At 35.5% G+C, this 16,533-nt stretch overlaps 1 protein-coding gene across 1 annotated transcript in view; it reads left to right on the top strand.

Moving 5' to 3' along the window:
- LOC107296259 (protein kinase C-binding protein NELL1-like) overlaps nt 1-16,533 on the top strand; it is a gene marked incomplete at its 3' end in the record, with an annotated part of 376,505 nt that overhangs the window by 316,239 nt on the left and 43,733 nt on the right. Inside the window, exon 13 of the mRNA XM_015825608.1 lies at nt 7,573-7,698. Coding sequence (XP_015681094.1) covers nt 7,573-7,698 — 126 coding nt within the window. The remainder of the gene's footprint in view (nt 1-7,572; nt 7,699-16,533) is intronic.

Below are 16,533 nucleotides of genomic sequence, written 5' to 3' on the forward strand. Positions count from 1 at the left end.
TTCCTTCTAAATCCAGCTTGAATATCTGGCATCTCCCTTTCCATATATGGTTTCAATCTTCTTTGAATAATACTAAGCATTATTTTGCTAGCATGTTCAAATAAGAATAATATACAACATTTTTCAGACTTTTTAAAAGTCTGCTTTCTTTGTTATTGGTAGGCTGCTCTCTTCATGTCTCTCTCTCTCTCTCTCTCTCTCTCTCTCTCTCTCTCTCTCTCTCTCTCTCTCTCTCTCTCTCTCTCTCTCTCTCTCTCTCTCTCTCTCTCTCTCTCTCTCTCTCTCTCTCTCTCTCTCTCTCTCTCTCTCTCTCTCTCTCTCCTTTTTGTTTGGAATGTTGCTTCTGGTATTTCACTTGAAGTAGCTCTCTCTCTCTCTCAGTGGTTGGTAGGTGAGTTGTTGTCAATGTGTCTGTTTACTAATTGGTTGCTTCCAAATTGTTAGTCAAATGTTAATCTTGGTGATAATCTTTGCTCATCTGGCTGTTGATTGCTGTGGAGGAGATGCTTTGGTCTTTTTGTTCTCTTTTTGACTTGTTGTTTCTTTCGAATCGTATGTAGATGTTTATGTCTATGTGCCGTTGATGGCCAATTTGTCAGAATGCTAGGAATTCTCTAGTGGTTTTGGACTTAGCTCGGTCTAGGATCTTATTCAGAGGGCAAGCCACCAGAATATAAAATGAGACCAAACCCCACTTCCTACTAGTATTCATGATGTTACCTAGTTTGGGTAATAAAACATCTCAAGAAAGCAACCAAGCTCAGAGAGCACCAAGAAGCCTTCATTTCAACCATGAGCTACAAATATTCTTCTCATTGTCTGAGAGTTAAAAGTAAACACAAGGCTGAATTCCTGACTACACAGAGAAATATCTTCATGATTGAGCGAATCTTATTAGATCTTGTCATCTAATAAAGCAAGATTGAAGAGTTTATGCGGAAAGATTTATAAGAAATAGAACCAGTATGAGCTTCAACTATATTTTAGAGATTGCATGAATGCATGAAGAGGAATCTACAAAATATTTTCTCACTAATTCTCCAGGCTGGTATAAGTCAAGAAACATTGATTATAAAGTAGTATATATGAAACTTTAGTCTTATTTCATAATGAGGCTTAGCCTCATAATAAGGCTATTGTAAACAATGGAAAACCAGTTAATAAATCATTATTTTGTCAGAGTAATTCATGCTGATAACTTGGTTTGCTTTCTTAACAAAAGCCAGATGAGCTGTTAAGAGAATGATCTTTTTCCCAGCAAAATAGAATAGGAAAGCTTCCCAAAGCAGCAGTCTCCAAATTGTATATATCATTTGATTTCATACTACTAATAAATCTAAATGGTGGGCATTAAGAAATCAGAAAAAGACCTTTTTGATAGCCTGATTAATTGAACTTTCAATTAAAAAATGCTTAGCGTGGAGATAAAATTTCTATTTTGAGACCCATACAGAAATATGAGCCATACACATATATGAATTGTGAAAAGGGCAACTGTGATCAGAAACATGGAAAACAACCCAGATGTGGAAACTGACATCAAATGAATGTCATCTCTCTATATAAAAGGCAGGAATCAGGAAAGGATTATGAAATAAAGACCATGGATTCTAAAAGTAGAGTCTTGTGTCCTGATGATGGTAACAGTACCTTGCCTAGGCAAAAAATTCATAGTTCTGTAAGGAACCTACAGAATGATACTCAGCAAACTGATAAGAAAGTGAAGGGTCTACTAGCTTGAATGCTTAAATATCTGGTGATGGAACTGAAAAATGGCAACTAAAAATGGCATTCCTTGGTGCAGGACTGTAGACACATTTTTCTTTCTGCATCCAAGGTCATCTGCCTGCCTGTGGAATATGTCAGGCATTAAATGTGGACAAGGCAAGGGAAAAAGAGAGTGTGGTAAAACAGAATAAATGTCTCCAGAGTAAAAAAAAAAATGATTTTTTTAACTCAACATTCTCTCTCTTTTTTTTAAATAAGATGACCTCATTCCCCATTGACTCTTCCCTTCCAAACCCAGCCTGAAAACCATACAGTTTTTGGCAACAGCTGAAAGGATGCTGGAGGTTGCACAAAAATCCTTGGGGAGTCACTATCGGTGTACTGTTGGATGATTGCAGCAGCCATGTTAATTCACTGATATTGGAGACAGGGATGCCCTACCCAATTATTGTCAAGTGCAATTAGTAGGTTTCATATAAGATCAATGCAGCATGTTTAATACTAATGTCACAAAGTTGTTTCTGAAAACGCATCCACATACAAACATACTACACACATATATACAAATAAATGTCAATTGCTGGGAAAATCAGGAGATTCAGGTAGTTCAAATGAGTATAAAAATTTATTGCAAGCTTAAGCTTGCAATCTGAGCTACTAATGGTCAAAGGAAATTAGTGGGAGTTAAGAAAGGCATTCAAAGGTGGGGTGCATTTAGGTCTCTTGTGGGCATGCAGGGACTCATGACTGATGATGTATTTAACCCCTCCCTTGGGCTCAGCCTGGTCCTCTCTTATAATAAACACACAAACAAGTGTGTATACACACACTTATATACATATGCACCCATACACAGAGACACTGGCACTCACACATGTGTACACACCCACATAAGCTTTTCTGTTTTTTTCTTAAAGGAAAATTAAAGTTTGCCTGAGTAATTGGTGCCAAGTGATAAGCTTATCATTTGGTAAACACATTTTCATTGATGCATTGATAAAGCTGTCTGTGACAGGAAAGACCCAATAGTCACTCCATTCAGTCATTTTCCAATGGCAAGCATGCTTTGGTTTTTTTTTCCAAAATAGACCCTGTTGAATCTTAAAAACATTGAAAATTAACCCTCTTTAGGACTGCTGGTTCCCAGCACCTATATTGTACTAAAAAAAACCAATTGTCTAAAGAGCAAAAGTTGCCTAAATGCATATAAATGAGGTGAGTATTTCTTGTACTATGCCAGATTAATCTATACATTACAATGAAATGATTTTCATGGAAAAGCTTTAGCAGGAGTGACTCCTTGTCATTATAGCAAACTGGCTTATGCAGAGGGAAGTTAGTGATATGTGAACAGTCATTATGCTATGTCAAGTTTCATTTTAAAGACCATAAGTAAATCTTTTTATGAGAAAAGCAAACTACTTCACAGTCCTACGGAAGGACATAAATCATGTTTTTATGTCCTCTATGAACCATCAGAAGACAAGTTTTAATATTTCAGATGGGACAAGCAATCTATCTACATGAATCATAATTTGGGTTCCATTATAACCAACCTTATGGATAAGTGAGTTATCAAAATACGGATCATGTCAAGATTTTAATTATTATTACAAACTAGAGCCCTCATAGATTAGGACGTGTAAAAAAAAGGACTCTTTACTTCCGTCGGTCAGTAAACGTGGAAACATCGACTTGTATTGAACTACTTTAATAAAACAATGACTCCTTACGACTTCCTGTCTACACTTCTTAAATGTTTTTTTACTCACCCAGATTTAAAATAAAGCCATTTTGATGCATGTCAAAATGATTTGGTCAAAAGTAAATTCTGTTTTAATTCACTGGGTTTTATTTCATTTTAGGTGCATTTAGGCTTTTGTAACCAAGATAGAATGTAAGATATTTTTTCTGTGTGTGTGTGTGTGTGTGTGTGTTTTTAATTGCTCAGTATTTTTAAGGAGTCTGTCGGGGCAATGGAAAATTTCCTTCTGTGAGTGGAAAACATTATTACCTGTCAGAAAGAAATAGGAAGGAAGTGATAGAAGTAAAGTCTTCATCCTGGTTCATCCAAGCCGGGGACAAATAAGCAACATGGCGACTGCTTTGGGAAGAAGGTTACAGTTTATTGAAGAAGCAGAAAGATGGTTCTTGCAAGAAAGAGCAGAGGAGAAGAAAGAGACCTTGAGCACATGGGCCGTAGGTTTTTATACCCCTCTAGCCTCCTGTTTGGAATAGTTTCCTGTTCCTGTGGCATGAACCTTGAGGATATTTCTGAGTGTTTTTCTAGGCCTTGATATCTGTGGTTTAATCCTATTATCACATCCTGCTTCCCAGGTGATGGGGCTAATGACTCCTAGAGTTTGGGTGGGGCATGCAGATTTTAGGTCTTTGTCTTCTTGGTTGCTCTGGCTTCAACTTTCTGATGGTTTTACATCTGCATTTGTATGGGGCTAGCTCTTGCTTGGGGCAAGGATTTGAAGCCAGAGAGATTTGGTTTCTGCTTTTAAAAACAAAATCCCTTTGAGGAAAAATATATTTTTCTGCCTTTTTAATATTTCCTTCTCTGGGGAGCTGACTTCCCTCAGAAGGAAGGGAGGGAGGGAGGGAAGGAGGGAGAGAAAGAGAGAAAGAAAAGGAAAGGAAAGGAAAGGAAGAACCTCAGCTGATAGCTGCTTGGTGCTCAATGCAAAGTGATTTTGTTAGTGATGTCAATAGAATAAGAATGTTCATCCATAACAGATGAGCCTAAGATTGTATTAGCAAGGATTGTTTTAGTAAAACTTGCTTTCATTCCCACTAAACTGTGGTAAAAGTATAAAACTTAATTTCAGCACTGCTGTTCTTTTAAATGTTCTCTACAAGTGCCTATCAAATTTTCTCAGACCTCATATTCATATTAATTTATATGTTTAATACTCACACTGGAATAATTAGGATAATATGTACATATCACTTTTAAGATAAGATGTGTATATGAAACAACATATGTAACCTAAATCGATTCTTGGAACAATTACCGTAGGGAATAAAATCACACCGAACACGTATAAAAAGAAGATTATATACGAGAAAAAAATGTTAAATACATGTTCCTTTTAAATCGCGTCGACCTGTTATTTGAGTAAAAACTTCGTCTTCGGTAGACATCAAGGAAAGATTGCCTTAGGTATATTTTAAAGCAGAGGTTCTTAAACATCATTGCCACCTGTCCAACTCTGCCCCAAATGTAGCTAAAATAAAACAGAGACAGATGGTACACCTAATGAAGATTACTTTTGTCCCTGACCTGGAAAAGGTGAGCAGATGAAGAGAAAATTGAAGGAGCTAACCTATCTCCAAACATGCTTTAAAGTTCCTGTGGGAAAGAAACTCTAGAGATGGAAAAACTTGAGAAGAATACAAACTTGCTAATCATTTTTGTAGAAGCTTGCCCTTTGCAGAGTTCACAAAAGTAAAATTATATTATAATAACCCCAACCTACTTCAAGCTTTGAAGCTTATTTCATTTCTACTTATAATGAAATTATGTATGGGATATTAATTTTTAAATCTTAATCCATAATATTTTCTTATCTGCCACCACAACTAGAAATGAAAGAATTGGTCAAGTTTGACTGCATCTACTTTACCCATTTTAGATGTGTTAATCCTTATTACCAAAGCCTTTAAAATATATATATTCAAAGACTACATTACTTGTTTTCTTTTGCAAACCTGTATTTTAATAAAAGCCACTTCCTCATTTGTAATACAGCTTCATGCATACTTTCCTATAAATATATGAATTTTGGCAGAAGTAGAAGAGCATCACATTCTGGAAAAGTGCATAAGTACATTTTCCTCTATTATCAGTAACTGAATCAAATAATGACAGTCATTTGTTAAACAACTATCACTGAGAAAGTATCATAACTTTTGCATCACCTGACCAGATCCTTCTAAGACTTTCACTTCAGACATTTGAAGTTGTTAATGCATTAGCTGATGATATCAATTAATATATATGTGAATTAAAATATTAATATCAATAATAATAATAATAATAATAATAATAATAAAGTTGGAAGTGACCTTGGAGGTCTTCTAGTCCAACCCCCTGCTTGGGCAGGAAACCCTACACCAGGCATGTCAAACTGTTGGCTTGCAGGTTGACTGCATCATACTGAAACCATGCCCACCCGATTGCTGGTAATGGAGAAAAAGTCACGATACATCACAATGCCTGCCCTATACCATTTCAGACAAATGGCTGTCCAGTCTATTCTTAAAAACTTCCAGTGTTGGAGCATTCACAGCTTCTGGAGGCAGGTTGTTCCACTGGTTAATTGTTCTATCAGGAAATTTCTCCTTAGTTCTAGGTTGCTTCTCTCTTTAATTAATTCTAAAGCCATTTTGGAACAAGCTTTCATTTGTCAAAAGCTCAATCCTTTTCTCAGATAACATTTTTAGGAGCACCATTTCTTATTATTTATCTCATTTTTTGTTCAACTAGAGCAATAACAAACAGAAAGGAAAGAAAGGAAGAAAGAAAGAAAGAAAGGAAGAAAAAAAGAAAGGAAGAGAGAGAGAGAGAGAGAGAGAGAGAGAGAGAGAGAGAGAGAGAGGAGATCTGTACTCTAATAGTAAATTATCATAAATTATGATAGCAGACAGACAGACAGACAGATATAGGTACATACATACATACATACATGCATGCATACATACATACATACATACTACACATACATGCATACATCTACCAAACTGTTAGGATGGTATTGAATGTGTATACCTGGAAAAATGTTAATGTCCTTTTTAAGTCAGTAAACAATTTGTCCCTGAGGTGTCTATTGAATCACAAATGTGACAGAAATTTAGTGAAATTTGTATTTTTAAAATGTTAATTTCAGAGATAAATGGCAAGCCTTCTCTTCCAGAACTATTTTAGGTGTTCTTTTTAATAGGATAATTTTAAAAGACTGTTGAAATTCCCTGGTTGTCAGCATATTTTACCATGATCATATCATACTATATTAAAAATAAGAAGATAATGGAATTTCAGGCATTTTATTAAACCATTTTGGCTGTTATAGCATTCTGATGCTGTAAATAACCAAGAATCACTAGAGTTTCCTTTTACAGAATTCAAAATGATATTCTTATAGGGAGTGCTGCTTTGTTGAATCAGAGTGAACATAATTCATTTGAACAGTGGGTGTTTGCTTCAGAAGAATAGATGGGTATATGGGATATTAATTTTTAAATCTTAATCCATAATATTTTCAGTTGACGTTGAAGATGCTACTTGATAGTTTCATCTGAATCTAATATTGGTTTGGGTTTTTGGAGCAGAGCTGGTTTCAGGATTAATACATTTTTTTCTGGGCAAATAATTTGAATATCTCCATTATACCTTATATTGTCCCAAGCAGGTTTTATTATCAGCTTTTTCCAGCTCACAGTATGTGGCAGTCATCTTTGGCACAACCCATTTTGTCTGGAACTTCGGGCTAAAAAATTGAGGCACTTGAGTTGTGATTGACTTAATTAAACATTAATAGTTAACATTCCTTCTTTTCCTATTTTAATTGCTACATTTTGTCTACTTTTGACTGGTGGTAAAGTGATAAGAGAAATATTTTTAAAAAAGCACTTAAAGCATATCTCTATATTTAAAGATGGCAACAAGCAGAAATACACCCAAGGTTGATAGCACAATCAAATTTTCAAATATTCTGCTTTTGGGAATATATTTTGGATGCTTGTATTTAGCATGTTTCCTATTAAAATTGTGCATCTCTGAAAGTAGGAGTTGTAGATCTGATTGCAGTGTCATGAGATTTTTTTTCCTCCCTGCAGATGTTGACGAGTGTGCTGCTAAGATGCATTATTGTCATGCCAATACAGTGTGTGTTAATTTGCCTGGATCATATCGTTGCAACTGTGTCCCAGGATATATCCGGATTGATGATTTTTCATGTACAGGTAAGATTTTAACATGATAGCAATCCCCTATGATAACTTAAAAATACAAGGCAGTGACTAATGGGAAGGAACCAAAATATTATTTGTACCATATGTTAGGTAAAAGTTCTTCCTCGAGGAATATAATATAATAGGATAGGATAGGGTAGGGTAGGGTAGGATAGGGTAGGGTAGGGAAGGGTAGGGTAGAGCAGAGTAGAGCAGAGCAGAGCAGAGTAGAGTAGAGTAGAGTAGAGTAGAGTAGAGTAGAATAGAATAGAATAGAATAGAATAGAATAGAATAGAATAGAATAGAATAGAATAGAATAGAATAGAATAGAATTCTTTATTGGCCAAGTGTGATTGGAGTCACAAGGAATTTGACTCCTGTGCATAAGCTCTCAGTGTACATTTAAACAGCAAGTAATAGGCCGTAGATCACAAATCATAATTACAATCATTAGTCATACTTCCCTGAATGTAGAAAAATAACTTCACTGAGTAACATACAGAAACCCATGTTATTAAAACTGTTATTTGTAAGAACTGGGCAAATTTTATATATACCATTATTAATAATATTTATTGGGAAGTTGCAGCATTAAGAAGGCACTAATGTTGAAATATAGTAATTTATATAATCTGATCTATAGTAGTGAAATATAGTTTGTATTCATGGATAAATAAAGATAGAATTATAAAATTTACTATTGTCTTTTAAGATTCAAATCTAAATTACTGTGTGTACTAGTTATTAGCATTTTATAATTTGTCAAAACATTGGGAAGTACACAACTAATATTCATGTAAATATATATTTAGTAATTTCTATTTAGAAAATTATTTTCTATTTAGAAAATTTATATTTTAAATCTGCCTCAAAATTGTGGAAATGAAGGGGTCTTAAATAAACTATTACTATTTTACTTAATGTAACTCAAATCATGCTTCATTAGACTGCATTAACAATGTACAATCAAAGAAATTGGTGAACTATGCATCTATATATTAATGTTGCCAGCATATACTATCAAATATTATGGTATAGTCAGGATGGGTAGAATTTATCCCATTGCATTTTAAATACCATATTTCCTACCAATTTGTATGAAAAATGGAGTATAAGATGAAACCAGTGGTGGGATTCAGCCACTTTGCACCAGTTCAGCAGAACCGGTAGCTATTTTTTTGTTGCCCAGGCCCAGAATGGACTTCCGGAAGCAGCATCCACACAGAGAACCATATTTGAATCCCACATATTTGAATCCCACCACTGGATATTTGAATCCCACCACTGGATGAAACTCATTCAAAGCAGCCAAAAGGACAGTAAGGTTTGTTCAGAAAAGTTTAGTTCAGCGAAGAAGAATGGAGACTTTGAAAAAGGCACAAAATATGGGAGATACTTCCTATAACAAGGACAAATAGTTCCAGTGTGAACTGAATGAAGCAATAACACAGGGAGCAGTGAGAAAAGTGTCAAGATAGATTGGCCAAACTGATGGTTAAAGCTTGTTGGAAAACATAAAAAAAATGTATGAGATTTGTAGTTCTTTGGAGCCATCACATACTACAAGGTGCTGTGTGCAGTGGGTGCATCTTGATTTTTTTTTTTTTTGAAACTTAAGCCTAGCTTGGCAAGTTAAACTATGAGCTGAGTAGTTTATACCAAATGTTTCATTTAAGAAGTAAATAATAAAAGTTGCAAACTGGGTATGCTTCTATGAGTCAAAATAATTGGATAAAAATAACAAGTAAATTGGATGTACTTCCTGACCCTCAGTGAGTCATTTTTTCTGGAAAAATGAGATTGTTGTTTTAAATGTAAGACTTTGTGAAAGTATATAATGATTTGTTGGCTTGATATGGAAGGATGCAAGTCTTATCTAGAGAAGATACCATTTCTTTCTTCTTTCTTTCTTTCTTTCTTTCTTTCTTTCTTTCTTTCTTTCTTTCTTTCTTTCTTTCTTTCTTTCTTTCTTTCTTTCTTTCTTTCTTTCTTGAATAATTTAATATTATTCCTTTCCTTCTCTTTCATACTAATTCAGAATGAGGCCCAAAGGCATGGCATTGTGAGGATAGCTGTCCAGCTTCCCTGATACTACCAGTTATTTGACTACCCCACACAGCAATGGGTGCCAAAGCCCAAATGTTTGTATCCACTCCAAAGCTCCCTTTGGATGGGATTGAATAAGGAGGAAAACATTCATTCAAGACTGTCAAATCTAAGAACATGAGAGGCAGCATATTGAAGTGTTCAAGGACCAGGAGAGGGACCCGAGTTCTAGTTGCTTCTTAGGCAGAAAAGCCAGCTGGATGACCTTGGGCCACTCAGTCCCTCTCAATCCTAACCCATGCCAGGCTCTGTGAAACGTCATCATGTGTTTATATTTTTAACTTTTGAGAAACAAGTAGAATGCCAAGAAAAACAATAACATCTAAGAAAAACTTAAGCCTGTCTCACTGAGGGTCTGACAGCTTAATAATAATAATAATAATAATAATAATAATAATAATAATAATAATAATAATAATAATAATAATAATAATAATAATAATAATAATAATAATAATAGTAAAGTTGGAAGGGACCTTGAAGGTCATCTAGTCCAACCCCCTACTCAGGCAGGAAACCCTATACCATTTCGGACAAATGGCTGTCCAGTCTCTTCTTAAAAACTTCCATCTCTGTACACCCCATTTTTCAATCTAAAACTTTTTTTATTTTTTATTTTAAAAAAAACTGACTTGTTTTGAATGAACTGCATCTGTCTTTGGAGATCAATTTCATAGCTCATCATTCAAGTGTGTTTCAGTGTGCTTTTGTGCTACAGTGAATTGCTTCTAACCTTCATTTCCCCACTGCATCTGTTATATGAATTGGCTAGATTGTCTTTGGTAGGCAATAAAGAATTCTCCAGATTCTCATATCTATAAAAGGATGAATTTCATACAGACACTGGAACAAATGCAGGCTGACCTGGTGCAATTTTAACAAATGATCTGTGAAAAAATAAACAGTGATTTGCCAAAGGTCTCACTGGAGTACCAAAGACAATCTGAAAAGTATATGTAATTGCAGTTTTCAGTATAGATTCAATAGCATTATTAAAAGCCTTTCATGCTTCTGAACAGTGGAAAAAGAATAAGAACCTATTCAACATGTATTCCCAGTTCATTTCAATCTGATGCTCCAATAAAACAATGCTACCTTTGTTAGTTTAAATTATGCCAATTTTTTGTACCTCAAACAGGGAAATGTACATTATCTAAGATCTTTGATTTTTTTTTATTGTTATTGATTATATTTCACCTGGGAATGCAGACCAGCTGAAGATGTAAACAAATGCACAGAGCTCAATTGATGAGCTAAACTGGACCTAAACTTTGCTCAATCAAACTACTTTCCTATTATTGCTCTTCTTGATTCCAACAGAAGCCATTGAAGCAGCTTCTCTATCAGCTTCTCCACTTTTTTTTGTTTAAATTTCAGAGTTCTTTTCTCATAAAATAACTTTCCTCGTTTCTGCAAATATGCCAGGTGTTGGTTATTGATCCTTGCAAAAATCATAAAGTTTTCCTGCTGACTCTTCCTGCAGACTTTCAACAGTGAGGAAAGGCAAACATCTAAACTGCAGGAGGCAGAGATGATGTTACCTGTTCACTTTCTTAGAACTAACAGATTCAAACTCAGCCCAAATAACTTCTATTATCTGCAGTGGATTTGACCAGCCAACTCTGAAGATATAAGTCTTTCTTCTGTTTACTGTTCCTTAATTCAGACTAATTTTCTTTGTGGTTGTATTTGGTAGTTTATCTAGAAGAGTTGAATAGAAATACACCAGGGACACAATTTTGTGAAAAGGTTCTTTAAAAGATAGCCCATGGTGTGTCACAAAGTTAGATTTGTAGCAAGACATGGATATATTACAGAAGCAAATTGTGTATTTGGGAAAGCAGAGTTCATCCAACAGCAGAGAAAAATCAATGATGTTTGTAAATAATACAGATATAATAAGCCACCCCTTGTTTGATATATTGAGAACAAAGCATTGCAAAAACTTTTTCTGTGTATCGTACATTATTGTTAAAATTGTCTTTTCACTTAGAGTAAGAGGAAGAGCACTGTGTGAGAAAACGGATCTGTTGCTTGTTTAAGCATTTGTATAAGTGCATGAGTTCATTCTCAATATTGTTCGAAACATTTTTTCAGGCTCCACTAGGGATTAAATATCAGGTATGATGAAACAGGTTCCCTCCAAATATTTTGGATTTCAGCTGCCATAAACTTAGAAAGCCGAAGTAATAATATAAGGCTCTGAAAATTATAATTCAAAATATTTGAAGGACATGAGGTTACCTGTCCTAAAATATATCATATACTACTCTTGTAATATATTCAGTATGCTATATATTAGACCACTGATGCATTATGACAGGAGAATGGAAGTCATCTTCCTATAATGCTTTTGGGATGAGTTAATGGTGCACAGATGTATTCTCTTTTTACAATTCTGTGCAGAAGGTAAAAGTATTGTTAGAAAGAGTTTTATTTCTGTGTTCATCTTTGTAGAACCAATGTTTACATTTTTAGGTTTTTAAAATATTAGTGTTCAATACATTCATGAACTAAAGGTTTCTGGATCATTTGAATATTCATTTTGTAACAATAGATTTTAAAATCTGAGCATATATTTGAAACCTGGCACCCACAGGATTTGTGTTTTATTTCAGGAAGAATGTGTTTAGGAAGGTATTAATATCCATTTGCTCCTTAAAAAGAAGAAATAAAGCTCTAAATGCATGGAACTTCAAGTACAATTCTTTTTAGAATAGTTTCTCTCTATTTGTAGAAGAATTAGTAGGAGGACTATGATACATAACTGGACATGATTGTTCATTTCCCAGGGGAAGGGAGGGAGGGAGGGAGGGAGGGAGGAAGGAAGGAAGAAGGAAGGAAGGAAGGAAGGAAGGATGGAAGGAAGGAAGGAAGGAAGGAAGGAAGGAAATAAATAAATGTATGGATAGTTGAAAGAAAGAACACATCCCTACACCAAATTTAAGTGTGCTTGTTCCTTTACTATTCATGGCTGTTGAAAGAAAGAAAAAGAAAGAAAGAAAGAAAGAAAGAAAGAAAGAAAGAAAGAAAGAAAGAGAAAGAAAGAAAGAAAGAAAGAAAGAAAGAAAGAAGTACACCACTTCAAAATGTCAAATCTAAAGCTGGTTGTTCTACCTGTTGTGATTAGATTGGTTTTCTTTATATTTAATTTTGTTTCCATTTTTTTTCACGGTGCTCTTTGGTTTTTAGTACTAAGAAAGGAAACTACAGACCAATCAGTTTAACATCAATACCTGGGAAGATCCTAGAAAAGATAATCAAAAAACAGATCTGTGAACAACTAGAAGCAAACAAAGTCATAACTAGTAGCCAGCATGGGTTTGTTAAAAACAGATCATGCCAAATCAATCTTATCTCATTCTTAGATAAAGTGACTAAACTAGTAGACCAGCAAAATGCTGTGGACGTAGTATATTTAGATTTCAGTAAGGCATTTGACAAAGTAGACCACAACCTACTAATTGCTAAGCTAGAAAAAGGTGGAATAGACAACATCACACCAGATGGATCTGTAGCTGGCTGACAAACTGTACTCAATGAGTAGTCCTCAATGGCATTACATCCACATGGAGAGAAGTTAGCAATGGGGTACCTCAAGGTTCCGTCTTAGGCCCTGTATTCTTCAATATCTTCACCAATGACATAGATGAGGGAATTGAAGGGGAACTCATCAAATATGCAGATGACACCAAACTGGCAGGAGTAGCCAACACCCCAGAAGACAAACTCAAACAATGGGCCCAATCCAACAAAATGAGTTTCAATGTGCAGAAAAGCAGTCTTACACTTAGGCAGGAAAAACCAAAGGCACAAATACAGATTGGGTGAGACCTGGCTTAAAAACAGTAATTGTGAGAGGGACCTTGAAGTCCTAGTGGACGATGACTTGACTATGAGCCAGCAGTGTGCAGCAGCAACCAAAAAAGCTAATATAATCCTGGGTTGTATAAACAGGCATAGAATCAAGATCATGTGAAGTACTAGTACCGCTTTACAAAGCCCTAGTAAAACCACACCTGGAATACTGCAGCCAGTTTTGGTCACCATATCACAAAAAAGATGTTGAGAGTTTGGAAAAAATTCAGAGAAAAGCAACTAAGATGATCAGAGATCTGGAGACTAAAACATACGATGAATGGCTGCAGGACTTGGGTTTGGCTAGTCTAAAGAAAAGAAGAAATAGGGGAGACATAATAGCAGTGTTCTAGTATCTGAGGGGCTGCCACAAGGCAGAGGGGGTCAGGTTGTTCACCAGAGCACCAGAGGGAAGGATGAGAAACAATGGTTGGAAACTGATCAAAGAGAAAAGCAACCTGGAATTAAAGAGAAACTTCCTGACAGTGAGGACAATCAAGCAATGGAACAGCTTACCCCCAGAAATCATGGGTGCTCCATCACTGGAGATTTTTAAGAAGAGACTAGATAATCACCTCTCTGAGATGGTATAGGTTCTCCTGCTTGAGCAGGGGACTGGACTAGAAGACCTCCAAGGTCCCTTCCAGCTCTATACTATTCCAACCCTTTTTAATGGGCAAATCCAAAAGTCTTTAACTCAATTTTATTCATTTTCAAGAAAAACCTATAAAGGGTTTCCAATATTTTATAAAAGTACTTGTTGTCCTATTGCTGATCAAATAAGTTAATTTTATATTATTTTGTCTTGTCTATGCAGTATTCTGACATCCTTAACTTGATTCCCATTTTTTTGAGCACATTCTGCAGCAAGATAGGATCTGTACAATCAAATGCTTTTCTGTAGTCTATGTAATAATTTCTTTTTGGGATTATTTGGCTTTCTCAATTATCCAGTGGGCATCAGCAGTAATATCTCATGTTTCTCAGCCTTTGCTAAAGCCAGCTTGAATATCTGGCATATCTTTCTCCGTGTATTTACATTGGATGATCTTAACCATTATTTGGCTAGCATATGAATTAAGGAAATTGTACTATAGTTTCCACATTCTAGCAAGTCTCCTTTTTTGAGTATTGGAATATAGATGTTGACCTCTTCCAATCAGTTGAGCATTTGTCATTCTTCAGCTTTGCTGACATAGCTTGGTTAAAATCCTGATTTAATATTCTTCTATTGCTAAGCTTATTTCAATGGCTATTTCTTCAGTTCCTGTAACTTTCTGATTTGATAATAAATGGAGTGTTAATCTAAACATCTTTTAATATTAGAGGCTCTTGAAGTAGGGAATAACTTCTAAGGTATCTTGGATGTTGACAGCTCTACTGTATAGCATTTTAATACACTCCTTGCATCTTCTTTTGATCTCTTTTGAATCAGTTACGATCTGTTCATTAGTATCCTTAGCATACCAATTCAAGGCTCAAACCTCCTTCTGAGTTCTTTTGAAATACTTTTCATGTTTTTCCATTAATTCTACCCATAGGTATCCACAACTACCTGAGATGGCTTAAGGATGATGACACATATGTGCTGATGTTATGACATAAACCTCTCCTTACTTACTGACACAAGTGCAGAAGGAATGGATTTAATATTCTGTTGACATATGTTTCATCACTTTCCTCCATCTCCTGTGGGGACAGTTGTGGACATACCTCGGTGGAGTTAACATCTGGTTTGTTTGTCTGTGCTTATATCATGGTGACTAACTATTACTAGTGAGTAGTGGCTAGAGTATTTTGGATTAAAAAGGTATAAAATGTAATTGCTAACATGTAAGTATGACATTTATTTATTTAATTGAATTTAGTATAGCTGCCCAGTTCAACAGCTTACAAGAATCCAATACTAGTTAAAACCATTCAAAACATAAAATAAGAAAAGCTCAAAGCAGCCTGGACTAAAATAGTCAATAAAACGGCACAGCATTCCCCCCACTCTCACAAAACAAAACCATATTAAGCCATTGCTTGGAACCAAAGCAAAGTCTTTAAGTCTTTTTGGAACTCCAGGAAAGAAGATGTCATTCATATCTCTGGAGGGATACTCTCCTGAGAGTGGGGGCAATGACAGAGAAAACATGTTTTTAAGGTCCCAAAAAGTAACTATAAGGGACACAGAGCAAAACCATTCTGCCCAAACATAACGGGTGGGCAGAATCAATGAGAGAAAGGTAATCTGTCAGGAACCAGTTCCAAGGCCCTGAATGGTTTTAAAGATAACAACAAGCACCTTGAATTGCACCCAGAAACCAACTGGCAACCAATGGAGCCAGTAAAGGAATGATAACACATGAGCACAGCAAGGAGTGCTCATTACTGTTTGCACTGCTACATTTTGAACCAGCTGTAACTTCCAGTTGATCTGCAAGGACAGCTCCTTATAGCTCCATTTCAATAGTCCAGTCATGAGGCAACCAAGACATCCAGAAGGACTTCCAAGTTGTTCACAAGTCTCAAATGGGAAAGCACAACCTCATCCAAGACCAACAGTGGAAACACCTGGAATTAACCACTGAAGAAGGTGAACTACTGTGACATAATGATCCCCATTCCCAAGCCCCACAAAAAGAAGAATGTCACAGTCAACAGTTTTGAAAGCTACTAAGAAATCAGGGAACACAGGAATAGATGCACTACCTTAAATCCAGCTCTGAGGCTGATCTTCAGTGATGCTAGCTACTGCTAGAAGTAGTAAGTAAGTGGTTTTAACTAGAAGCTGTCAGTAGCAATTAACATTATAACTGGCTTACTGTTAAGTATATTGCCTGCAGTTCTGAACAAAGGAAGCTAAGCCTAGTAATTACAATCTTTGACAATAATAT

The sequence above is a fragment of the Protobothrops mucrosquamatus genome, unplaced genomic scaffold, assembly GCF_001527695.2.
Source record: "Protobothrops mucrosquamatus isolate PMUCROS unplaced genomic scaffold, P.Mucros_1.0 scaffold2711, whole genome shotgun sequence".
NCBI lineage: Eukaryota > Metazoa > Chordata > Lepidosauria > Squamata > Viperidae > Protobothrops > Protobothrops mucrosquamatus.